This window comes from Coccinella septempunctata, chromosome 1, assembly GCF_907165205.1.
Source record: "Coccinella septempunctata chromosome 1, icCocSept1.1, whole genome shotgun sequence".
Taxonomy (NCBI): Eukaryota; Metazoa; Arthropoda; class Insecta; order Coleoptera; family Coccinellidae; genus Coccinella; species Coccinella septempunctata.
The window spans coordinates 39,493,173-39,521,109 of record NC_058189.1 but is presented as its reverse complement, the minus strand read 5'-3'; the positions used below and the strand labels follow the sequence as shown (position 1 = coordinate 39,521,109).

General features: G+C 35.1%; 1 protein-coding gene across 1 annotated transcript; it reads right to left on the bottom strand.

Moving 5' to 3' along the window:
- On the bottom strand, nt 1–26,630 carry LOC123322822 (gustatory receptor 68a-like). Its single transcript, XM_044910850.1, has 3 exons — nt 26,554–26,630; nt 821–991; nt 1–165 (listed from the first exon to the last, which is right to left on the bottom strand). Exons 1-3 carry the CDS (start codon nt 26,593–26,595, stop codon nt 112–114), a joined length of 267 nt encoding a protein of 88 aa, XP_044766785.1. The 5' UTR covers nt 26,596–26,630; the 3' UTR covers nt 1–111.
- Nucleotides 26,631–27,937: the final 1,307 nt, after the last annotated feature.

Genomic DNA, 27,937 nt, shown 5'->3' with positions numbered 1-27,937 from the left:
TATATTTCAAACCATCTAATGTGATTGAGAACACTTGACTTAAATATATTATAGTTCATATATGAATGAATATAAGCAAAATTTTACAGATCCGTTGCAAAAATAGGTACTTCATTTCTTCAGTTGGACCAGTATTATGATATAAGTTGTCGCCGAAGCCACAATCTGCAATAAACGAAAAAATTAAAATTAATTAATCATTCAATTACTCATCTCATTATCATGTAAAAATATCAACAATCATGACATAAGCATAGAAGTATGAAAAGATATTCATATATGAGTTTGGCCAACGAATCAATTGCTGAATAGTAATGATAGAGTTTAGTCTCTTTTATTTGATTGTCAACTGTTTCAAAACATCTGGTGTTCGAAAACGTTGGAAAGGTTATTACTGTTACCTATCTATGACTTAAAATTCATGAAATAAGGTCCTTCCGTTTGCATGAAAAGTGTAGCACTTTTCTACACTCGATTTTAGTATTCGCTTGCTGATTGAATTTACACCAGTGTAGAGGAGATGTAGTTTATCTACATCTCCTTCTGACTATGTGTCCTATATAACTATAGGTCCTTTCGTTTACATAAAAAGTGTAGCACTTTTCTTCACTCGATTTGATTTACACCAGTGTAGAGGAAGTGTAGTTTATCTACACATAGTCAGAAGGAGATGTAGATAAACTACATCTCCTCTACACTGGTGTAAATCAAATCGAGTGTAGAAAAGTGCTACACTTTTTATGTAAACGAAAGGACCTATAGTTTCACTTCCAGTCAGTAATCCTTCTGTCAATATTTAAACTTTTACTCTGCAACTTACCGTGTGTAGAAATGACCAATCTAAAGGGAAAAATCCATATGCTGTAAATTTCAATTTGCAGGTCAAAAACCTCATAGAAATGAACTGTAGATACAACAGCTTTCTATCTATCCCTCTTTTCTCGACATACTTATTCCATATATCATGTAAAATGATCACTGTTCTGTTTGCCTGAAAAAAAATTCTTTATTGTTCTCTTGATGCAAATCCACTACGAGGAGTGGAAATAAATAACCGTTCAAATTAATCAAGTAGTGTAATTGTGTGAATAGTATAGCAGTAGTGTATCTTAATGGTGTAAATAAATTAGAACTGGTAACGGTATGTTTTTCACCGCAGTGATGTCAGGAGTGAGATTTTTAAATAAAAAGTGCACTCGTTGTGGAAAATCAATCACGGAAAAATGAACAGTTAGATCACTGTTTTTGTTTAAAAGAGACTGATATATAAACCTTCAAACACAAAGTGAAAGAGAGGAAAGTGGAAATTAAAACAAGAACTGGAGGAAACGAGGAAAAGGAACTTGAAACAACTGGTAAAAACCTACTAATTCAGGAAAGAAGTGCAGAAGCACTCATACAATAATGTATGGAGCCTAAACAAGGGCGGTCCTACGAGGGGGGGGGGGAGTAATTAACCCCCCCTCCCAGAGCCCATAACGAATCCGATTTTTTAAATTTTTCTCATGAAGAAACTAAAAAGAAGCAATATTATAATGAAATGTAAAGGAAAGATTCCTTGTACAATTTTAAGAAAGAGATTTGGGACTGCAAATGCTACCTAGAAATACCTACAGGGTGTTATTTGAAGTCTTAATGTGAAATTTCAATTGTTCTTACAATTATTACCTCCCCCCCCAGAAAATCAGTCTAGGACCGCCCTTGAGCCTGAAATATTTCAATTCAAAGTTCCCGGAGATGATAATGATTTCGAGTCCCGAATTCGATAATGAATAAATTTTTCACCTAAATGAGGCGTCCTTGCAGAATTGCAAAATAATATACTCACATGGAAAGAGCAGGTTGCCCAAGAATCGATCAAACTAACAGTTAAAGGTACTGTTATCATAAAGCAAGAAAAGGCCAGATAAAAATTGTAATTGAATGAATAAAAAACGATAGTCACACTGAAATAAACTTCTGTCACGATATCGAGAAAATTCTTCATTAGTTGTAGAATTACACTAAATATGAGAATGTTGCCAAATTCCTGGACAAGCTTCGTAGTCCTCCAATGAATTTCCGACAAATATTGCAACGACAAGATTAGGTCATCAATGAAAATTGGCCATTTCTTCTTTCGAAGTTCGTCCATCGGATATTTTTCTTGTATGTTTCCAATTCTACTCACGACGGTCTCGAGTCTTTCATTTATATGATTCAAAAGATTTTGGAGTTCTCTACAAACGATCCTCATGAAGTCACATTCTGCAGAATCCCTCACCATCGAGAGGCTCCAACTTATTATTTCATTCATTGTCCCAGTTTTTCTACTTATTTTCCAATAAAGTAGGGTACCAGTTGTGTTGATCAAGGCGATGAGGAAAAATGTATGACTTACGACCAGTTTGAATTTTTTCAAGCGAAAACCTATACGTTTCTTTTGAATGTTTTTTTTGGCGTTTAAGTATTCGAAACTTTCCGCTGTTCTATAGATGTGGAAAATCTTCAATATTAAAAATATTCCTGTAGTCAAACGACATACTAGGAGTACTTCTCCCATCAAACCTAAAAGGAAAACCCATTCACTTCGACGGCCCCTGACAATATTGTCATCTAAAAATGTAGGTACACAAGTAACATTCTAAGTGTTACTCCCAGAAATAATAATTCTGTCAAGCAGATTTTTCAGTAATTTGTTAACAGCATTCGATGTACTGAAAGAGCTTTCAAAGTTCACTAATGAATACAGGGTGTTTTCAAAAGTGAAGCTTTTTTGACAGAAGGTAGAACTCCTCAAAATAAGTCATCCAACCAAAAATTTTCTATATAAAATATCTAAGATGGCTGAGATACAACACCTAGTTCGACAAAGTTGAAAAAAAATTTAAAATGATTTCTGAAATAGATCCTTATACGACCCTATAGTCTATCCAAATCCGAGAGGCCAGCGTAAACAAACTGACTAACGCGTGATCTTATTTAAGGTACTCCTCTTATTGGTCAAAGCTTCAGGAACGCCATGTTTGCAGGTGGGAGTAATGCAGTACCGCATTACGTTTGATTCATTGATTGTATGCGAATTGTTGTGCAGAACTGCAGAGATCATTCATCATTGCTTTTTCTTTCGTAAATTGGTTTATAGTTGTAGCAAGTTATTCAAGTTACAAGCATTTAAGATAATGTCAAGTAATGATACTGCTGAGGAATCGCGTGTTGACTTAAGTCCTCCAAAAAAGAGACGTCTGAAACGACACTTCAGTGCCGAGATAAAAGATATGATTTTGAATACTTATAAAATTGAGATTATTCAAAATGCAGGAATGTGTTTAAAGGACGTAGAACTCCAAGTTGCTGAGAGACTTGGCATTGGAGCTCGAAGTGTTAGGAGAATTATTTCCGAATACATAAATTCCGGTGTTCTATCACAGCCGGCAACAAATCAAAATCGGACCACCAAATGGGAGTCCTTATCAGATTTCGATAAAAATGTAATACGGCGAAAAGTTCACGAGTTTTTCTTCAGAAATGAACACCCGACTATAGAGAAAGTATAAAAAATAGTTAATGAAGACTCGAACTTGCCAAATTTTAAGAAGAGTACCTTCTCTATAATATTGAAAAAACTTAATTTCAAATATGGACGTCGCCAACGCAACAGTTTTTTAATGAACCGTGACGACATTAAATGTTGGAGAACAAACTATCTCACGAAAATTAGGACCTTCCGTGATGAAAACAGGAAGATTTACTGCATGGATGAAACTTGGGTAAATACCGGTCATACTAAATCCAAAGTGTGGACCGATGAAACAGTTACATCTTCTCGGCAAGCGTTACTTGCTGGATTATCTACTGGATTAAAAATCCGTCTGGGAAGGTCTTGAATTTTGAGTTTAACCCTTTGGTTTCATAAAGCTTGATCAGAGAATCAACGATCGAGTGACGGATGAACGTCAATTAGTTTTCAGTCGATAAGTTGGTCATAAGCATTCTGAATATCATTCTTTCACCAAATAATTATCTATACACGCCCATTTGATGATTCTCAACTGCTACTCCTCCAATATATTCGGAAATATGAAAGTTTCAATGATTTCCTTCGGGAAATCGAATGCCAAATCGTTGATCGAGCAATCAAAGTTTTGTGAAACTTGATGTAAGTACCTTTTTGGTGGAAAACAATTTCAACATTCATTTTCAAATGAAGTGAATATATTTTTCCAGGCAAAGGGCAAAGAATTATAGTGTGTCATATTGGCAGTGACACTGGTTTTTTAACTGGAGGACTCTGGACTTTCCAATCCAAAAAAACTGGTGACTACCATGAAGAAATGGATGGTCAGTCCTTCGAAAAGTGGTCGAGGGTATAGTTCCTAAATTGGAGGAAAATTCTATAGTAGTTTTAGATAATGCTCCTTACCATTCAAGGAAAATGGAAAAAATTCCTAATTCACAATTCAGAAAGAGTGATATCCAACAAAGGTTGAGGGAGAAAAATATTGATTTCACCCCTGACCTCATAAAAGCGCAATAGTTGCAGATAGTCAGGCAGAACAAAGAAAACTTTGAAAAATACATTGTGGATGAAACCGCAAAGGCCCAAAATATTACTGTACTTAGATTACCGCCCTACCACTGCGAACTGAACCCTATTGAATTGATTTGGGCCGATGTCAAGAATTTTGTGGCAGATAAAAACACCACATTTAAAATGGCTGACGTCCAAAATCTTTTTCAAGAGGCTCTCTCACGGGTTACTTCCGAAAGATGGAGAAAGTGCGTGAAACATGTCAAACAAAAAGTTGAGGTAGACATGTGGAAACTGGATAATATTATGGATGATATAACACCAGTCATCGTCAACTTAGAGGAAAGTTCTGCATCTTCTGACGACACTACGGGGTAGTCACTTTTACAAAAAAAATATTGTTACACATTTATATACATAGTATTTATTAAAGTGGGAACTTTAGATTAATTGTTCATTACTCAGACTCGTAGATAAGCATACACATTTTTCACCGGACCTGGAACACTCAAAAAGTTTTAAAATATAACGCTCTCGGAATTCAATTTATTAGTACACCTCTGCGTTATCACGTTCTTGACGCGTGATCACTTCATGCTGCAATGTTTACCGCTGGCCTCTTGGATTTGGATATACTATAGACTGTTTGTTAGCTGAATTATAGCAAAGCAAGGCAAAAACCTTATCTCCTGATTCGACCATGTGGTTTCATTTAAGATATTGGCTCGTTCGATATTTACGTGGAAATAAAAATGGAAACTTTGGACTACCGAATTGTTGTCATTATTTTTTAGTAACTTACACGATTTTATGAAATGACTCATTTCGATACCAATTGACACAAGAGACTTTAGACGAAATAGAATAATAATTCAAAATCTCATCAATAAAATTAGTTTCAATTTAAGAATTTTTTAACAATGGGCATCACAATCTTCTTGTTCGAACATTCCAACAATCGTCGAAAAAATGGGATGAAATGGGGAAACCTCATAGCTTTTTTTCAACACAACTAACATCACTTTCGAGCATTTGCCTCAATTTTCTACTTTTTCTTTCAGCCTAAATTGCACGATACAACAATTATGATTTTCTCAAAAGTGACCTGATGCATCTAATCCGATGAACTTGATACTGAACCATTCATTGTCCAGTCATATGTTTATCTTTTGTTTCGATTTTGCGATGACGTAGTGACCTTCCACACTCAAGTACTTGAAATTCAATGAAATTTTGTCGAACTTCTAGGGCTTGTAACTCAGCCCTCTTGGGTATTTTATATAGACAATTTTTTGTTAAACGACTTATTTTGATGAGTTCTACCTTCGGTTAAAAAAAAGCTTCGACTCTGAAAACGCCCTGTAAAAACACAAAAATGATCTCCCAGAAAATCAGCCTATCACAACATCGCCTCAAACTTTTGGAAACTGGTAGTTTTAGATAATGACACTAACTCACCTCTTTCATTTGCCACCTGGCGTGGGGCAAAAGCGGCTAAAACTGTACAGGAAAAATACAAAATGTGAAAGAGGAATGTTGCACCATATAGGCAGAATTTGTTAGATTCTCTTTTCTGAAACGTCGTTAGTCCAAAAACTGGGAAAATCCATCGATTAATTATTGAAACGAAATTTATTCTCAGCATAGTTATGATGATATTGAATGTGAGTGTGAGAAGCTTATTTCGTGACAAGTTTGGATATAATTCATTATACAAGGGTGACTCTGTTCATTACGTCTAATCGTGTTTACCACAGTTAATGAGCTTTGTTAATATGTAAAAATGAATAATGGATTAAAGGTTTACGTTGTCGATTCACGAATTTGTCATTTGTATATTTTGATAGATGGATACTGAAATGTCTGAAAACATGTTGTAGGCACTGATTACAGTTCGTTTTTCGAATTCTATTTCTACAAGGGATGAATTTTTTTAGAGCATAGGTACAATATTTCTTTTACGAGGTGTTGGAAAATGATCCATTCATTCTGGAACGGAGTATGAGTCGTAGAAAAAATAATTTGTTGATCAACTTAACTACATGGAATAATATATAAAAATGTGTTAAATCCATGAAAGTTCTCAATAATAAATAATCTCAAGTTTTTTTAATGCCTTTCGAAATAAAAAAAACTGTTAGAAGGAGGAAGAATGCCTATTTCAAATATTGACCTTAGAGACGAAAGGGATAGAATCCTACTTACTACCAATTTCCTAAAAAAACTGATTTATTTCGATATCAGAAACAAAAACATACCTTTGTTCCAATAGAATCCCACATATAAATAATATACAAATCTTGATGAAACTGGTAGATGAGCCAGGAAAAATGTAACAATACTTCTCTTCTCTCGAAAAAAGCTATAACAAAGGTAAACAAGACGTTCACAACTTCTGTTATATTTATAATCAGTCTTAAGGCCACATTGAATGTTTCTATAGCTTGAAGATCTTTTATCAACGATACTAATCGAAAATGTACATAGCAAACGTTCGCTATTCCCAAATCTTCATCTGAATTGTCCTCAGTAAAATCGTTTTCTTCTTCACCAGGTGAATCTTTTTCAATATTAACGAGAATTCCTATCAACTGGTCGTTTAAATTGAGGAACGCATCTTCCGTCCTCTTCAGCAGAGTTCGTATCAAACAAATTTCTATAGAGTCTCTTAAAACGCCTGTCGTCCAACAGCAAGTATCACAAAAATAAGTGATTGAACTTCTCCAAGGAATTTTGAACAAGTTTATGTATATGATTATATAGAGAAATACGAAAAGTAAAATATGACTTCCACTTCTTGTTTTAGGATTCAGCTGGTATCTTCGAATCAATGGATTCTCGGACATCAGATTTCCAATTATCATGTCCCACTTTATTAGAATGTGCAATATTCCAGATAATTCGAACAATAACCACTATCAACTCAAGGGATCGACAGACTGTCAGTACATTAATGCGCATTTCATCCATCAAAAAAGTTTCGATCAACTCAGTGTTATTTTTGTTCAAAAACAGTCTAGGACCCGATTTAACGACAAAAATTAACCATCCGACATAAGACAATATATTGATTAAGGCACCAATCGACATCAGAAATATTTTCCAATAATTGATTCTCCCATTTGTACAGAAGAAATTTCCATTTATTGCTTGTAGCCAAAAAAGCCATTGAGGTAAAGGAAGAAATAAATTAGTTTCGAACATTTGGAAAGATGTAATGTTCAAGAAAGACTGAGAAGATCAGTGTGTGTTTTTTAATGATGTTTATTTCAATTCCATTTGGTTCTCATTATGAGCAATCAACTAAAATGTTATTACAAGTAGTCATTATCGATCAAGTATAATATAAACAGAACATCAGAGATGTTCAACTAGAATTAAAAGGTATAGTCATATCTTAATATAGAAGAAAAAGGGAAAATCTAGTTAGACGGTAGATCTATCATATGAATAGATATATTTTTATTTATAGAAACTTTTCAATGAATGCTACTCGTCAAATTGACGAAATAGGTACATAATACATATACAAAAATGCGATAAGTGCGTTAGAATCGTAAAAAACCTCGAAAGATGCGAAAACGACGCATCATTGTTCATTTTTCAATCATAAATGCATAGTCCTCCTCTTTCTTTCAGAAAACTCATGTTTTCTGAAGGACTTCGCTTATCAACAAATTTAGTCAAATATGGTAAAGTTGGCCGAAACCCATGAATTCTATGGTTTATTCTGATAATTTGTGAAATTTCGAATTGACCGATTTTCGTTCATTTTTTAATCTAATTCTGATCATCGTTAGTTGAAAAGTTTCGTGTGGCAACATTGGAGGCCTCTCTCATCATTGTCCATTCTCAAAAGCTCGAACAAATGAGGATGTACCTTGATGGAACAAGAACCTGTCAAACCTCCGTCGACTCGGCCAAACACACAGATCAGGAGATTTTCTCAAAATATCACTTCTAATCTCACAGCATCTCGACCACAAAAGGTAATTTTTTTCAAGGCAATCTTTGGAATGGGCAATAACATACTACTTTCTTATTTCAAATGGCACACCCAGTATATCATAGCATTTTTAGATAGCTGAATGCGTGGCAATTCTAAAAGTGTATATCACAACTTGGGTGAAACCCAAAAGTTTATTAATTTTTTTCTATTGAGATTTTCATGAAAGAAGTGGTAAAAATGAAAAGTTACGCTTGTTTTAATATTTTTGAAGAAAAGCTTCGGAAAAACTTAGAATGTACGGGGTGTTTATAAGAAGATCAACAGTTTGGATAAATCAAAACAAGATGTCGAATTAGTTGAGGAGCTATTATTGTTTTGTCTTGAGTTGAACAAGACAACATAATATGATACAAACCAACAAGAGTCACAACACAGTTAATAACAACAACTATTAAAATAGAAGGCAGATTTGTGCGATTTCTGAGGGTGTGAGAGAACAATTCACAAAATGAAAAAAAAAATCATTAAATAAACACATAAAAAACACTTTTTCAAAATGAAATTACTTACAATATCAACTCGGTCCCTTGTCAAATTCAAATAAAAATTCCAATAACTCAAGCAATTCAGAAACTAAGCGATACATTTATTTCTTCGTATATAAACAAAAAGAATCAACATGCCAAGCGTAATATGAACCATCCGTCCAGGTGTCAACCGAAAACACAGATACTTAACATGATATGAAACAAAGAACAAGGACAAGAATGGTCATCGAAATAGAAATGATTTACCTTTTTATTCTCTTCATTTTCTTTACCAAACTATAATATGCGGAGTTTAGCTGCTCTATATCAGTCCTCTTATTAATGGAGTTGGGTTCTTGGACAATAGAGATCATTTCGTGAATTAATCTCTTTTTTAAAATACTCTGCTGTCCAAGAACCGTCACATTATCAAAGTCAAAGGTATGCAACTCTTTAAGGGAGTGTTCTGCTAAGGCAGTATTGTTATCCTTCATTTTTATCGGGTTGTGGATATTGATACTATCTCTTCGATGTTCGGATAGCCTTGTTTCAAGATATCTACCAGTCTGTCCGATATAAGAGCTCACACAGTCTTGGCAATTTATCTTATAGATAACATTCGAAAGTAGTAATTTGGGTGTAGTAGATTTCAACCTCGAAAAAAATTTCTTTAACGTGTTAGAGGGTTTGTATGTGACACTGACACCTGTCGATCCAAGCATCGATTTGACTCTCTCAGACAGACCTTTAATATATGGTATCATGCAAAATTTTTTAGTGCTGTTATTGTCACAATTATTCGTTGTTCCGTGATCATTATCATCATATAGAACTCTTTTGATAATCGTTAAAGGATAGTTGTTCTTCAATAGTTAGGTTTCTTCGACCAACTAAGAGAAACTTTTGGTTCTGAAACTGTGAGGGACCTGAAAACTTGTCAAAGTCTCAACAAGAAGATGGCACACTACTCGAATCATTAGAAGTTTCTGCTGACCTGTAAGAATCAGAATGTATTTCCCAATTATATACAACAAGTTTCAAAGACAATATTACCAATAATGTTAGACTCAAAAAACCCGTTTGTAAACAGATGTAATAGTATAGTCTATACATTCAAACTTAAAATGCTGAGGGTGGAGATAGATTATGTACATTGGAAGGTTGGTTAGTTGAGTAGAGATTTACAACGAGTTCTTTCAAAATTATCGGAAATAATTCCATCTGATTTATATGAAGAATTTTCAAATCGTCAAAAAATTTTTTACTTTCGCGAATTTTCTAAAATTAGTAGAATACAAAAACGGAAGTTTTTGTCACTGAAGTCAGCACAACTGTCACTCAGTCCAACTCCTGAAATACACAACGGTTGGTTTGTGAATCTCACTGAAACCGATATTCCATCTGAGGTTCAGTATCTATTGAGTTTGGGTGAAGAATACAACTTACCCTATAACAAAAATCAGCCACCGCCCCTTGAACAACTTTTGATCGATACTGAGTATATTTTGTCTTTTTATGAAGATGAGAGTGAAATCATTGAAAGACGTAACAGATTTATTAATCTTTGTACAAACTATATTAATGATGCACCATTCAATCACAGCAATGATAATTCTGTCTTTGACTACATAAAGAAGACTATAAATTTTTTAAGAAGTCATGAAGAAATTTCGATCACCAGGGCTGATAAAGGTAATTCAACGGTAGCCATGTTGAGAGAATAATATGATTAAAAAGCCAGTCTGGCTCTTAATGATGAAAATACTTATGCAAGGTTGTCGTCAGATCCAACAAAGTCTGTTCAGAATAAATTTAATAAAATAGTTACTCAACTATATAAGCAAGGGCATATTGATGATTCTACTAGGAGATATTTGTGTTGTTCTAGTGGTGTCTGTCCAAAAGTGAATTTTTTGCCGAAAATTCACAAGGATGACGTCCCTCTTAGACCGATAGTAAGCTATGTAGGAAGTCCCCTGTACAACCTGAGCAAATTTTTGGCTCGACTTCTGACTCATGTTTTCGAACGTAATGACAAGTTTGTACAGAATTCTTTTCAGTTCGTTGGCAGTGTTAAAAATGTCACATTACCGGATAATTACATACTTGTTTCTTTGGATGCCACTTCGCTTTTCACAAACATACCAGTTGAACTTGCATGCGATATCATTCGAACAGATTATGAAAAGATTCAACCACACACTACACTCTCACCTACTGAATTCTTAGAGTTGTTTAGGTATTGTGTTGATAACAGTTTCTTCGTTTTTGATGGTGAATACTACAGACAGATATTTGGTTTGGGGATGGGTAATTGTTTGGCCCCAATTGTTTCTGACATTGTTATGGCCAAATTACAGAAGTTTGCTCTCAATAAGGTACCTTTCAGAGTTCCTCTAATTCGTAGATATGTTGACGACATTTTTGCATCCATTCCATCGGATGGAGTAGATGTTATGTTTAGTACTTTCAACTCTTTTCATCCACGACTACAGTTCACTGTTGAAGTGGAAATTGATAACAAACTACCATTTTTAGACATATTAGTTATAAAATCAGACAATGTCATTAAAACTGACTGGTACCATAAGCCTTCGTTTTCCGAGAAATTTCTCAATTTTAATTCATTTCACCATTTGTCACATAAGATCAACATTATTAAGAATCTCAAATACAGGGCTACTTCTTTGTCTGACGAGATGTTTCATTGTGGGAATTTAGAGAAAATTAAAACCTACCTATTGAAGAACAACTACTATCATTTAACGATTATCAAAAGAGTTCTATATGATGATAATGATCACGGAACAACGAATAATTGTGACAATAACAGCACTAAAAAATTTTTCGTGATACCATATATTAAAGGTCTGTCTGAGAGAGTCAAATCGATGCTTGGATCGACAGGTGTCAGTGTCACATACAAACCCTCTAACACGTTAAAGAAATTTTTTTCGAGGTTGAAATCTACTACACCCAAATTACTACTTTCGAATGTTATCTATAAGATAAACTGCCAAGACTGTGTGAGCTCTTATATCGGACAGACTGGTAGATATCTTGAAACAAGGCTATCCGAACATCGAAGAGATAGTATCAATATCCACAACCCGATAAAAAAGAAGGATAACAATACTGCCTTAGCAGAACACTCCCTTAAAGAGTTGCATACCTTTGACTTTGATAATGTGACGGTTCTTGGACAGCAGAGTATTTTAAAAAAGAGATTAATTCACGAAATGATCTCTATTGTCCAAGAACCCAACTCCATAAATAAGAGGACTGATATAGAGCAGCTAAACACCGCATATTATAGTTTGGTAAAGAAAATGAAGAGAATAAAAAGGTACATCATTTCTATTTCGATGACCATTCTTGTCCTTGTTCTTTGTTTCATATCATGTTAAGTATCTGTGTTTTCGGTTGACACCTGGACGGATGGTTCATATTACGCTTGGCATGTTGATTCTTTTTGTTTATATAAGAAGAAATAAATGTATAGCTCAGTTTCTGAATTGCTTGAGTTATTGGAATTTTTATTTGAAGTTGACAAGGGACCGAGTTGATATTGTAAGTAATTTCATGTTAAAAGAGTGTTTTTTATGGTTTTATTTAATGATTGTTTTTTTTTTATTTTGTGAATTGTTCTCTCACACCCTCAGAAATTGCACAAATCTGCCTTCTATTTTGATAGTTGTTGTTATTAACTGTAATGTTGTGACTCTTGTTGGTTTGTATCATATTATGTTGTCTTGTTCAACTCAAGACAAAACAATAATAGCTCCTCAATTAATGTGAATTTTGTATCGCTCTTCCAGAGCCCTGAGGTAGGTTTTAAATAAACCGAAACGTCGGCGTGGTATCGAATTGATTGTCCTTCTTTAGGGCCTCATCCCATCAATTTTACTCTTAATTTCAAATATAAACAGAAGGCCGTGAATATATCCTTCATTTCAAATTAGAACATAAATTTTAAAAAATTTCAATAAGTTCTACGCAGTAAAAGAGGGGAGGCCTAAAACGACCTCTTACCTGAATTGGAAACTTTCAGAGTTATCAAGGAGAAACTCAAAATAAGTGGAAAGGCAATGAAAAGATCGGTAACGAGGAAAAAACTAACATTCTCTTTCTACAAAGGATAGAATTTTTTAGAGAATACAATATTTCGTTTATGAGGTGTTGGAGAATGATCCATTATTCTTGGAACAATGTGCAGAGTATGAGTTGTAGAAAAAATAGGGCATTGATCAACTTAGCTATTCATCGAATAAAATATATCAAATGTGTTAAATCCATGAAAGTTCTCAAAAATAAATAATCTCAAGTTTTTCCAATCCCTTTCGACTTAAAGAAGGAAAACTGGTAAAAAGAGGAAGAATGCCAATTTCAAATATTCGCCTTGGAGACGAAAGGAATAGAATCGTACACATTACCAATTTTCGGAAAAAATTGATTTATTTGGATATCAGAAACAAAAACATACCTTTGTTGCAAGAGAATCCCACATATAAATAATATAAAAATCTTGATGGAACTGGTAGATGAGCCAGGAAAAATGTAACAATATTTCTCTTCTCTCGAAAAAAGCTATAATAAAGGTATACAAAACGTTCACAACTTCTGTTATATTTATAACCAGTCTTAAGGCCACATTGAATGTTTCTATAGCTTGAAGATCTTTTATCAACGATACTAATCGACAATGTACATAGCAAACGTTCGCTATTCCCAAAAATTCATCTGAATTGTCCTCAATAAAATCGTTTCCTTCTTCACCAGGTGAACCTTTTTCAATATTTTCGAGAATTCCTATCAACTGGTCGTTTAAATTGAGGAACGCATCTTCCGTCCTTTTCAGCAGAGTTCGTATCAGACAAATTTCTATAGAGTCTCTCATAACGCCTGTCGTCCAACAGCAAGTATCACAAAAATATGCAATTGAACTTCTCCAAGGAATTTCGAAAAAGTTTATGTATATGATTATATAGAAGATTACGTAAAAAAGAAAAGGGCTTCCACTCCTGTTATTAGGATTCATTTGGTACCTTCGAATCAATGGATTCTCGGTCATGATTCTTTCAATCATTTCCCCAACCTTATAAGAATGTGCAATATTCCAGATAATTCGAGCTAAAATCACCATCAACCCCAGTGATCGACAGACGGTCAATACAATAATACGCATTTCATCCATCAAAAAAGTTTCGCACAACTCAGTGTTATCTTTGTTCGAAAACAGTCTAGGACCTGATTGAAGGACAAAAATTAGCCATCCGACATATGCCGAAATATTGATTAAGACACCAATCAGCATCAGACACATTTTCCAATAATTGATTCTCTCATTTGTGCAGAAGAAATTTCCATTTATGGCTTGGAGCCAAAAGCACCATTGAGGTAAAGGAAGAAAAGAATTGGTTTCAAACATTTGGAAAGATGCAATGTACAAGAAAGACTGAGAAGATTAGAATGTGGTTTTCAATGATGGTCATTCAGTTCATTTGGTTTTCATTATGAGCAATCAACTAAAATGTTATTACAAGTAGTTATTATCGATCGATTATAACATAAACAGAATCGATCATCATCAGAGATGTTCAACTTGAATTGAAAGGTATGGTCCTATCTTAACATAGGAGAAACAGAAACATACCTTTGTTGCAAGAGAATCCCACATATGAATAATATAAAAATTTTGATGAAATTGGTAGATGAGCCAGGAAAAATGTAACAATATTTCTTTCCTCTCGAAAAAAGCTATAACAAAAGTATAGATGACGTTTACAACTTCTATTATATTTATAATCAGTCTTAGGGCCACATTGAATGTTTCTATAGCTTGAAGATCTTTCATCAATGATACTAATCGAAAATGTTCATGGCAAACATTCGCTATTCCCAAAGCTTCATCTGAATTTTCTTCAAAAAAATCGTTTCCTTCTTCGCCAGATGAATCTTCTCCAATGTCTTCGAGAATTCTCATCAGCTGATTGTTCAAAGTTAGGAACGTATCTTCTGTCCTCTTCAGCATCATTTGTATTAAACAAATTTCTATTGAGTCCCTAATAACGCATCCTGCCCAACAGCAAGTATCACAAAAATGAGGAATTGAACTTCTCCAAGGAATTTGGAAAAAATTTATGTATATAATTAAATAGAGCAGTACAAAAAGTAGATAACCGCTTCCATCTCTTGTTTTAGGATTTAGCTGGTATCTTCGAATGAATGGATTCTCGGTCATCAGCTTTTCAATTATCTGTCCCACTTTATGAGAATGTGCAATATTCCAGATAATTCGAACCACAATTACTATCACCTCATTTTTTTTTTTTTTTTTTTTTTTTTTTTTTGGTGTAGCAGGGGGAAAATCTGCAAACAGACGAACACACCCTCTCCTGAGGGGGAACAGTGTGGGGATTCTCACTCTCTGAGCTCGAGACCCACTAAAAACCCTTAACTGCTTCTTCATAGGTTCCGGGCATTTTGCCTATTAACCAGTTGACTCTTATGGTTTCTGGACTCTCACACGATCGTAGTCGTGTTGATATTTGTATGCTGCCTATAGCTTTTATAGGTTAAGCTCTTCTTTGGTTACATTTAAATCCTTAACTGATCTCTCGGTCTTCGGTGGTAGGTTCTTGACCTTCTAGCTTCTTCTGTTGGATCGTAGTCGACTAATCTTCGTAGTTCCTCATTTGGATGTTGTTTGGCTTTGTCGAATATCCTTTCCGCCTTTCTCTTCATAAATTCTGTAACTGGTTCCCATTCCAAGTCCTTGTAGATTTGTTTGTTCCTAACAAACCAGGGTACGTCCATCGCCATTCTAAGGAGTTTATTCTCAGTGGCCTGTATTCTCTTGATGTGGGTCTTGGCTGCGAAGCCCCATGCCGCCGATCCATATGTGAGTTGTGGTCGCGCAATAGTTTTAATCATCGTCAACTTGATGTTCTTATTCATATGACTTCTTCTGCCTATGAGTGGATAAAGTTTACTCATTGCGGCTTTTGTTTTACCAACAGCACATTTGATGTGGTTTTTCCATGTAAGTCCTCTGTCAAGCGTCACTCCTAGGTATGTTGCTTCATTTTTCCATTCAACCTCTTGTCCATCAACTTCAAGGTTTTCTTCCATCCTCAATCTTCTCTTTTGCAGTAATATTGCTTGAGTCTTTCTTCCATTGATTTGGATTTTCCATTTGATGCACCATTTGAGTAATTCATCTATGGCTTCCTGCAGTCTCCGGTGTATGATCTCTGGGCGTCGATGTCTGAACGCTATTCCTGTGTCATCTGCGTACAAGGTGAGCATATTCCTAGCATTCTTCGGGATATCATAAACGTATATTACGTAAAGTAGAGGTCCAAGTACCGATCCTTGAGGCACTCCCGCTTCCAATTGTCTGGTTTGAGAGGTTGCTCCATCTATCTTCACATAAAAGTTTCTATTCCTCAGATAGTTCCTTATAATCTTGCATAGCTTGGTCGAATATCCTGCTTTTTTCATCTTGTAGATTAGGCCTTCATGCCATACTCTATCAAAAGCTCTCTCGATATCCATCAGAACTAATCCTGTGGCCTGTTTTGTCTGCATTCCTTCGGTGACGTATTCTATGAGCCGTAGTAATTGGAGTTCAGTCGAGTGTTCTCGTCTAAATCCAAATTGTTCGGGTGGGATTATCTTCAACATTTCTGTTTCCTCATTCAGCCTTTTGGCGATAACCCTCTCGACGACTTTCCCTAGTGCTGATAGTAGGCTGATCGGTCTATAATTTTGAGGAAATTTCCGTTCCTTTCCTGGCTTGTTGAAAACTATCATTTCTGCAGTTTTCCATCTCTTTGGGTAGTATTCGGTCCTCATCACTCCGTTTGTTATATTCGTCAAGGCTGCTATTCCTTTTCTAGGCAATTTCTTCAACATATAATTCGTTATCCTATCTTCTCCCGGTGCTTTCCGGTTTTTCAGTTTCATTAAGATCTCTTTGATTTCTGTTGGTGAAGCCGGTTTTGGAATGATTTCGGCTTCCGGTGGTTCCATCATCAGTTCTTCGTTTGCCTCCACTTCTTCTTCTAGATCTTCATTGTCATCATCATTTCTGTAATTTATTCTGGCTTCTCTCTCAATTGTGTCGGCAAGTGCTTCGGCTTTTTCAAGTCTCGTATATACCATTCCGTTTGCTCCATGCAGTGGAGGTATAACTGTCTGTTCTCGTCGTAAGCGTTTTTGCATTTTCCAAGCCGAGTGATCTATTGTATTCAGTTCCCTTAATCTCTGGTGCCATCTGTTATTACGCAGTTCTGTTAAAGCATTTTTCAATATCTGACTATGCTTATTCAGTTTCTTCTTGTCTTCATCTCTTTTTGTTGTTCTGTAGATTTTCCTGAGTCTTCTGTTCTTTTTTATAAGTTCTTTTATTTCCCTTGGCGTATCTCCATGTGAATGTTTCGGAATTGGTTTCCTTATTCTCTTGGTGCTTTCTTCATAGGCTTCTTTTATATGATTTTCCAATTTTTCAACTGCTTCATCTAATTCATCCTGGGTGTTTATTTGGGGAATTTCCCTGATTTTCTCCTGAAGTAAATTCTTATATTTCTCCCAGTCTGTGCGATCCTTGGTTTGTGTCTCTTCTTCGTTTCTTGGGCCATGTCCCACTATGAATTCTATGGGATTGTGGTCTGAAGTTCCGTCTTCTATTGTATCAATGCTGATTTCTTCAGTGATGTCTTTCATTACGACAATGTCCAGTACATCGGGTAGTCCATTTACTCTTGGTATGTAGGTCGGTATATCAGGTCCTATTACAACTGCATCAAGTTTTTCAGCATAAATCTTCAGTCTTCTCCCGTTGGTATTTTCCACTCTACTATTCCATTCCTGCGATTTGCAGTTAAGATCACCAATTATGATTTTCGGGTGTCTTCCTTCTAGTAGCATTTTTAGATCCTCTTCCAGCATGTCCTTATCCGGTGATTTATAAGTTGAAATAATCTTCACTTGCCCTCGATTAGTATTCACAATAATCGATATTGCTTCTACTTCTTGTCCATTGAATATTTGGTCGAAATGGTGATCCATATTCCTTCTAGCCAGTATAGCAACGCCACCTGTGCTGTTAGGTCTATCATTTCTGTAAATATTGTAATTGGGAAATGCTATCCGAACGTTGGGGTTAAGTCTCGTTTCTTGGAGAGCTATGACATCCGGTCTCTTCTCTTCAATCAGTTCTTCGAATTCTGATCTGCGGGCTCTCAATCCTTCGACGTTCCAAGAGACGATTATGAGATTGTTCTTTATCGTCGTGTCAGCCATTAAATATTCTTAATAATTTGCTGCATCTTCTTCTCAATCTCTTTCTCCAGATTCTGCATCATCGTGCTGAGGAGGTTTTTCGTGAACTTATCCAGTTCCTCAGTGATTCCAGAAATTCCTTTTTTGGTTTCGGCTTTTTTGACGGTTTTTGCCTTTTCCGTCTTTTTCTCTGGTTTCTTCGTCTCTTTGACTGCTTTGGTTGCAGTTTCCTGGGGTTTCTTCACTTCCGAAGAGTTTGGGGATGGCCTCGGTGTATTTTGTGTTGGCCTCGAGCTGGTCTGGTTTGATCTTGGCGATCTCTTGGTCTTTTTAGTGACCAATTTCCATTCGCTACATCCCTTGTAGCTGGCTGGATGTCCTTGCTCTCCACAGAGAACACAAGAGGCATTTCGCTCCTCGTTCTCCCTGGTAAGCGTACACTCCTTGGAGCTGTGATTACCGGAGCATTTCACGCACCTCCATGGAAAAGTGCACTTACTTTGGGCATGTCCATATCGCTGACAGCGGTAACATTGTCCAGGCCCAATCGTCCTTCTCTTAGGTTCAACAACACAGTTCATGTTGTAGAGCCTTTTCACCTCGAAGATATCCTTATTCTGGGTTTTAACCAGCAATAAGGGCATCGGATTTTTTGTTTTATTTGAGGTCATCCTTATGACCTCAGCATCGACGATCCCTTGATCCTTGAGGTCGTCAAGGATCGTCGGGATATCTGCATCCAGCGGTAGGTATCTCACTACCGCGTATATTTTCTTTTCTTCCTCCCGTTGAAGAGTGTAAAACTCCCTACTTATTTTATGAAGGAAGTCCGTCATCCTTCTATGATCATCGGCGCTTTGTGGGACGATTCTTATACCGTCCTTTACTGTCGTCGCTCTTTGGTATTTAATACCGTTTCGCATTAACGCGTTCGAGATTGACGTCCATTCGGACGTACCTCTCAGGGTGACAGGGGGGATTTTTTCTTTTCTCTCCACTGGAGTGGTTTTCTCTTGGTCTGGGGTTTCCAAGACTCTTTTCTTGTTTTTATCTTCATTTGACGAGGAGCTATCCTTTCTCACTCTTTTCGCGGGTGGGGAAATTTTGGTTTGAGGGGTTTTGACCACCTCCATCTTCTGTTTTCGAACCGGTAAGTTCACTTCTTGGACATTTTTCAAAATAATGTTCTTCTTGAGTGCTTTGGAGTAACTTTCCTTATTTCCCTCCTGCAACTCGAGCCTCTCCCTGAGATTTTTAATCTCAGCAACTAAGCTAGATACGCATCTATCTAACTCATTCACCCTCGCTTTCAAACTTGCGTTCTCCTCTCTCAAAATATCGTGTTCGGACACGACATTAGCGATTTCTGGCGCGTCTTCTTCCATTACGGAATCGCAGTCCGAATGGTCAGACATTTTAAAATCTAATTAATAATTACTATGCTACTCAAAGCAATTTGAAATAAAATTTTTCAAGACAAAAAAAGAAAAATATATCTCATGCATAAAAACAAAACGACTCATAAAAAATTCTCTACGTTATGAGAAAAATCGGAAAAAAGATACGAAAAATAAGCTCACCTGATGTTTTCTGCAGTACCAACGAAAAACAAATTCTGGACACTTAGGAAGAACACCAACTTTGAAAATTTTAACGAATTAAAATTCCGATAACAAATATAGAACCTACAAAAACTCCACAGACGGAATCAAATATTCCGTAGCTTTGTTAGTGGGCACTTTCACCTCCGCTTTCACTTTTACGGCACTGTGACTTTCTCGTCCGCTTTCTCTTTTATAGCACTAGGAGCACTGTAGCACGTCTTCTCCAGTCAAGCGATTGACTCGGACTGGTATCACCTCAATGGATCGGCAGACTGATAATACGATCTGCGTGAATCACAAGAAACATCCATCCCACATACGACAAAATATCGATTGAGGCACCAATGAGCATCAGAAATATTTTCCAGTAATTGATTCCTTCATCTATCCAGAAGAAATTTCCATTTAAAGCTTGGAAGAAAAAAAATCCATTGAGGTAAAGGAATAAACATATTAGTGTCAAATATTGTACTAGAAAGACAGACAGGAATTATATGTGGTTGAAACATTGATGTAAATTTCAATTCGATACGGTTTTCATTGTAAACAATCAACTGAAATATTATAACAGGTGGATCAACTATTATGAAAACATAATCGATTATCAGATATTCGACATGAATTAAGTGATATGGTAGTATGGGGTCCGTGAAGTTAGCGAAAAGTTGAAAGCCCTAATTCTGAAACTATGTTAAATATTTAGTGCTTAATTAGTGTTAATTAGTGCCGTATGAATCTTTGACAGCACCATTGTAGTTTTTGAGAAATTGATAATTCAAGTTCTTGGTGCTTACTTCACGCTCAGCACCAACATTTTCAAATTACCATGAAATTATTATACTAATATTTAGTGCTTAATTAGTGCCTATTAGTGCTTTTGGAACCAATGGAAAAAAATGAACGGTTTTCATAATATCACAGATTATTACCTTTGGTGCTGACTTCACGCCCAGCACCAACATATTGGAATTTCGTGAAAATTTTTGTTGCAATAATTAGTGCTTAATTAGTGCATATTAGTGCTTTTAAAACGGATGCGATATCATTTTTAGTTTTACAGTAATTGCCTGATGCTTTTCGAACAAGTGCGAAAAGTTGGAAGCACTAATTCTGAAATTATGTCAAATATTTAGTGCCTCATTAGTGCAAACTAGTGCCGTATAAATCTTCGACAGCACCTTTGTAGTTTTTGAGTTACACGAAAATATCTGTTTTGATACCGCGTTGCCATCTATGGAGAGGTATGCGAGTCATTCTCTGCAATAGATCATCTAAAGCGGCTCACACATATACGACTTGGGGCGCCAATCTTGATATCGAAGAATAATTGTACTATTGATTTAAGGGGGCACAAAACTATTTTCTGAATTATTCAGATAATGTTTATATGAAGTAAAGGTTCTTTTTCTCAGATATTGCCTAAACTCTTTTTCGTTTTGTAATAATAATACTTTTTGGGTCATCGAGATGAAGAAAGAATATAGAGTGTATTATATGCTTAAAAAGAATATCAAAAGAACTGTATTATTTTTCAATATGGTACGAAAATTCTAACAGACATATTATCCCCTATAATGGGGATAATAGTAAGATATATTTTTATGTATATCTAACCAGACATATGAAAATGAAAATGTCTTAATACGTAGGTACATAACGAAACATAATAGCAATATTTTGACAAAAAAAAATTCAAACATAAACGATGCAACAACAAACTCGAAAAAACGCAAAATTTTTAATATGTAATACAACAAAAAAATTATGACGAGAAGGCAGAATCATATATACATTTGAAAAGCACTTTACAAAAATTTCAGCTTCATTCAAATAATGAATGTGTGTAATTTCATGCTACATATCAATATTTTAATAGGTATACCTATATATATTCTTCCCATTGACCCTAATATTTTCTCTAAAATTAGCTGTCTTGTAAAATATGAGTTTCATTATGAATGATAATTTCGATTCCATAAAGATAAATAGCTATCTTTATATCACAGTCGATAAATGAAGAGTATATTTTTGGAGTTTCGATTAATGTGATAATCGTGAGCTGAGTTTCCTCTTCATTTTCTCGTTTGCTTAATATGACCAAGTGTCCTTGAATATTGAAGGTTAAAGATCACGCAAATCAGTTTATTTTTTCTACTTTTCCGTACCTCTCTCGAACACTTCTCTGCAGTTGATATTGATATTGAAGTAATATATCATTACCAACGGAAGAACAAGAAAATGAAGAAAATATTGAATTTCCGGAAAGACTATCTATTTCACCTCTCACCAGCTCTTATATTCGAAAGTGAGTTAAATGTTGCGTACTGATCTTGAAATGAGAATATCAAACAGAAACTCCTGTTAATGCTTTGGTATGGTTTTTTCGCATGGTCGCATGGGCAGATAAAACTTTTCAAAAAGCTTATTATTTTAACATTTGTAGATCGACATTGTTCGATATGAGATTACAGAACTCAAGAAAATCCAGATTGACCTGGTGGTCATAATATAATACGATCTTAGACAGACTAGACAAATTCGATACGAATATTTTGTTAAGTCTGTGGAAGACTTTAGATTCAATAGATTGGCATTTGCGTCAGATATCGGCTCTACAACGAAAAAGGGCAATCTTCTCCACTCGACATCTTTACCTGAGGTGACCTCAGACCTCCCTTAGGCGTCCCCCCAAAAAAATGTTTATTTTCGTCTATGTATGGATCTGGAAAACCTTAATTCTAAGTAATTAAATAATGTGCTTCACTACCCTGACCTTTCTCAGAGAATATGTTCCCTTTTTTTATATGTTTTATTCAAGAAATTGAACTTCATGAAAAAGTTATTCTTTTACCTTACCGATTTCCAAATCTACCGATTTTGCGCAGTCGTTTCTACCGAGTTCGGAAGTTTGACAACGCTGTTCTCAACATTACGATTGTGTAGAGCCGAGATCCGACGCAAATGCCAATCTATTGAATCTAAAGTGTTCCACAGACTTAACAAAATATTCGTATCGAATTTGTCTAGTCTGTCGAAGATCGTGTTATATTTTGACCACCAGGTCAATCTGGATATTCTTGAGTTCTGTAATCTTATATAGAACAATGTCGATCTACAAACGTTAAAATAATATGCTTTGTGAAAAGTTTTATCTGTCCATGCGAAAAAACCATACCTAAGCATTAACAGGAGTTTCTGTTTGATATTCTCATTTTAATATAAGTACGCAACATTTTACTCACTTCCGAATATAAGAGATGGTGAGAGGTGAAATAGATAGTCTTTCCGGGAATTCAATATTTTCTTCATTTTCTTGATCTTCCGTTGATAATGATATATTACTTCCATATCAATATCAACTGCAGAGAAGTGTTCGAGATAGGTACGGAAAAATAGAAAAAACAAACTGATTTGCGTGATCTTTAACCTTCATTATTCAAAGGACACTTGATCATATTAAGCAAAGGAGAAAATGAAGAGGAAACTCAGCTCACGATTATCACATTAATCGAAACTCCAAAAATATACTCTTCATTTATCGACTGTGATATAAAGATAGCTATTTATCTTTATGGAATCGAAATTATCATTCATAATGAAACTCATATTTTACGAGACAGCTAATTTTAGAGAAAATATTAGGGTCAATGGGAAGAATATATATAGGTATACCTATTAAAAGATTGATATGTAGCATGAAATTACACACATTCATTATTTGAATGAAGCTGAAATTTTTGTAAACTGCTTTTCAAATGGATATATGATTCTGCCTTCTCGTCATAATTTTTTTGTTGTATTACATATTAAAAATTTTGCGTTTTTTCGAGTTTGTTGTTGCATCCCCATTATAGGGGATAATATGTCTATTTTCATAGCACTATACATTTTTCTGTTAGAATTTTCGTACTTCCATATTGAAAAATAATACAGTTCTTCTGATATTCTTTTTAAGCATATAATACACTCTCTATTCTTTCTTCATCTCGATGACCCAAAAAGTATTATTATTATTACAAAACGAAAAAGAGTTTAGGCAATATCTGAGAAAAAGAACCTTTACTTCATATAAACACTATCTGAATAATTCAGAAAATAGTTTTGTGCCCCCTTAAATCAATAGTACAATTATTCTTCGATATCAATATTGGCGCCCCAAGTCGTATATGTGTGAGCCGCTTTAGGTGATAATAAAATGACGCACTGACGACGAATCTATTGCAGATAATGACTCGCATACCTCTCCATAGATGGCTACGCGGTATCGAAACAGATATTTTCGTGTAACTCAAAAACTACAATGGTGCTGTCAAAGATTTATACGGCACTAATTTGCACTAATGAGGCACTAAATATTTGACATAATTTCAGAATTAGTGCTTCCAACTTTTCGCTAACTTCACACTTGTTCGAAAAGCATCAGGCAATTACTGTAAAACTAAAAATGATATCGCATCCGTTTTAAAAGCACTAATATGCACTAACTAAGCACTAATTATTGCAACAAAAATTTTCACGAAATTCCAATATGTTGGTGCTGGGCGTGAAGTCAGCACCAAGGAAATAATCTGTGATATTATGAAAACCGTTCATTTTTTTCCATTGGTTCCAAAAGCACTAATAGGCACTAATAAAGCACTAAATATTAGTATAATAATTTCATGGTAATTTGAAAATGTTGGTGCTGAGCGTGAAGTCAGCACCAAGAACTTGAATTATCAATTTCTCAAAAACTACAATAGTGCAATATGCACTAATTAAGCACTTAATATTTAACATAGTTTCAGAATTAGTGCTTTCAACTTTTCGCTAACTTCACGGACCCGGTAGTATGGTCATAACTTTACATATAATAGAAGAATAGAAAAACTAGATAACCTATGGTTGTTCGGTTAGACGGGTTAGACACACACATTTCTGGTTAATATGCAACTTATCAAATTGAAAAAAAATAAACCCATTAAACCCATTGATTGAGTAGATATAGCAGATATATAAATATTAAGATCCCGTCGAAAAATCCTCTTCAAAATATACCCTTAATCCAGTGGTGCATCCAGAGTCTGATTTTGGGGGTTTTAGGGGAAGAATGTAATTCTGTTCATCGTTTTAGTTGTTGAGAAGGAAGATATTCGTCGTCGAAATGCATATGCTATTACTGAAACTCGATTTTCGGTTTACTTTTTGTATTGATTTCAGATCGATGATTGAATCTACACCATTTCAATTTGTACTTCAGAAATGATCAATTGAAATTCAGGTTAGTCAAGTTTATTTCAGAAACCGTTAATTTCGTTTCAGAAATATTCATTTGAAATTCAGTTCCAGTTTCATTTATTTTAGAAAATTATTTTATTATTATAAATGCCCTTCCGCTCTCCTTAACTTTTTTGTGCCACCTAGTAAAAAACATTCCTGCAAAAGTTTTATGATACAAAATTTCGTTTCACAAATATAGACTATAGTCTTTGTTCTTCTTTCAAATGGCCACCTTTAAATTTTTATCCAATCATCTCAGTCTCCTGAAAATTCTGAATCTTTTTCATTGTCAGTTTTATTTCTTAACGCATACTCAATTCAATTGATATTTCTCAGAATCAAAATTTATATTTTCTGGAAAAAGTGGCCCTGATCATTCAGAAACATAAACTCCTCGGTATATATACAGGGTGGGCCATCCATTACTTTCCACCCCGAATTTTGAGCTCTGGGATGGAATAACGAAAAAACGCTCAGACAGACAATTTTCATGATAGGGGACAAATAAAAGTATTCAAATGAGTTTGATATCACTACCCCTCCAGCCGCAACCCCTAACAGCTCTCATTTTTAAATAGAGAAAAGGGGTCGAGCAGCACCTTGTTGGAAAGGCAATTCAATTTCCTGCATGAGTGCATTTTTTTTTCATCGCTTTATTATAATACAGAGTGACTCAGTATTCCATCAATAACTTTCACCAGCCGAATTTGGATCTTTGAGATGGAAAAAACGCTCGGACGGGTCAAAAAATGGATTCGACAACAATTATTTCAATTTAAACGAAAGCGCACGATTTACGATTATCTCTATTCAAAAATAATTTTTCTAAGTGGTAGCGGCTAGAGGGGTAGTGATATCGAATTAATTTTTTGACCCGTCCGAGCGTTTTTTCCATCTCAAAGATACAAATTCAGCGTGTGAAAGTTATTGACGGAATACTGGAGTTGTCACTCTGTAAAATAATAAAGCGATGAAAAAAAAAATACACTCACGCAGGAAATTGCATTTCAAACAACGTGCTGCTCGACCCCTTTTCCCTATTCAAAAATGAGAGCTGTTAGGGGATGCGGCTAGAAAGGTAGTGATATCAAACTCATTTGGACACCCTTATTTGTCCCCCTTTCAACAAAATTTGACCTGTCTGAGCGTTTCCATCCCAAAGCTCAAAATTCGGGGTGGAAAGTTATAGATGGCCCAGCCTGTATACCGAGAAGATATCTTCAATAACTAGCGGAACTATGAAGTCAGGTTTCCAGAGATGGCATAACTCATTATGAAAACTTAAAATGGCTATATCTTTTTATCCAGGCCGAATCAGAACTTGTAAAGGAAAAAAGTTCAATCAATCTACAGTATCTATATGTACAAGTCAAAGACTCACCCTGTATAAAAAATATAAAATAATAAATCCTCACTCACTTCAGATGGCAAAGAGCCCCATGTATTGAAAATACAATACATCCTGGAAAATTGATAAATCAATCAACTAGTATGGAGTATCAGATCGCCATTGCCCCAAACTGCCTCAATAAAAAAGTAAATGACGTTCACAGCCTCGGCAATATCGATCATCAATCTCACAGCAATATTGAGCGTAATCACCAATTCGAAATCATTCAACACATTCATAAGTTCCAGATGATGATACGATATTTTTTTCAACAGCGAAATATTGCTTTGTTGTAGGACCTCTGGGATGTCATTTCGATGTCCAGCATTTGGTAGCAACTCTTCGTTGAATCTCGAATATATATTTCAATTTCGCCAAAATCACTCTGACGAAGTGTATTCCGATTACATCCCTTATGATAACGCCGATCCATGAGCAGTTTTGACATATCTGATAGAAAAATTTCCATTGGACTTCGAAAATGAGATTATAAGCCAGGATGAATATGGAAAATGTCAATAATGAAAAATTGTCTCTTTTCACAATGAAACACTTAGGTTTTCTGCTTATTTTCAAATTCAACTCGTACATTATAATATACACCATGCTTATACCATGAGCAATGTTCAGAAGAACCATCGAGATAATTTTGTAATGTATCCTGTGATCTTCCCCAAGGAAGAAATTGGCATTAAACGTTTGAAGCCAACTCACCCGGAGTGGTGTCGAATACTTATTATTATATTATATTATATATTAATATCTTCTTAGAGTTTCTCAAGTTAGGTAAACTCTTGAGGTACACCTAACAGAAAAATAACTAATATTTCTGAAAATATCCAGATAAACAACCGTATTTATCACTCTAATCATATTTTCATAAGTTAATTGGATGGTACATTTGGGAAATGACAATACCTGAATTCATGAAATGAAATCGTTCTACTTGATAATAGTCACTTGGTCGATTGGTATTTACCTATGTATGTATAATGTATCGATTAGTTAATATGAGTTGTTATTGTTAATGATCCCAATGAAGGGTTCAACATATTCAACGATTTCTCGGATATCATTCAATCTTTCACTTTCAGTAAATTTCATTCTGAAGAACTTTCATTAATGATTGTTTTCTTTTAACAAATGAGGCTAGCCGCAAACGTACTTGTCATACCTACTAATTTACTGCGCTAAACTTATACCCATTGATATTTATATGGAGATTCAAAGGTTTGCTTCATCGATATTATTCTACAGGGCTGAATAACACTCATTTGTTTCCCAAGGTCAGAAACAATTTGCTGCCCTTAAGAACTGAGTTTTTCTAACCTTGGTAGTGCTTATCCTCAATTTGTAATAATAAAAACGTAAAATAGTCTGTCTCTTTTGCTATCTCCGTGCCAATAAAATGGA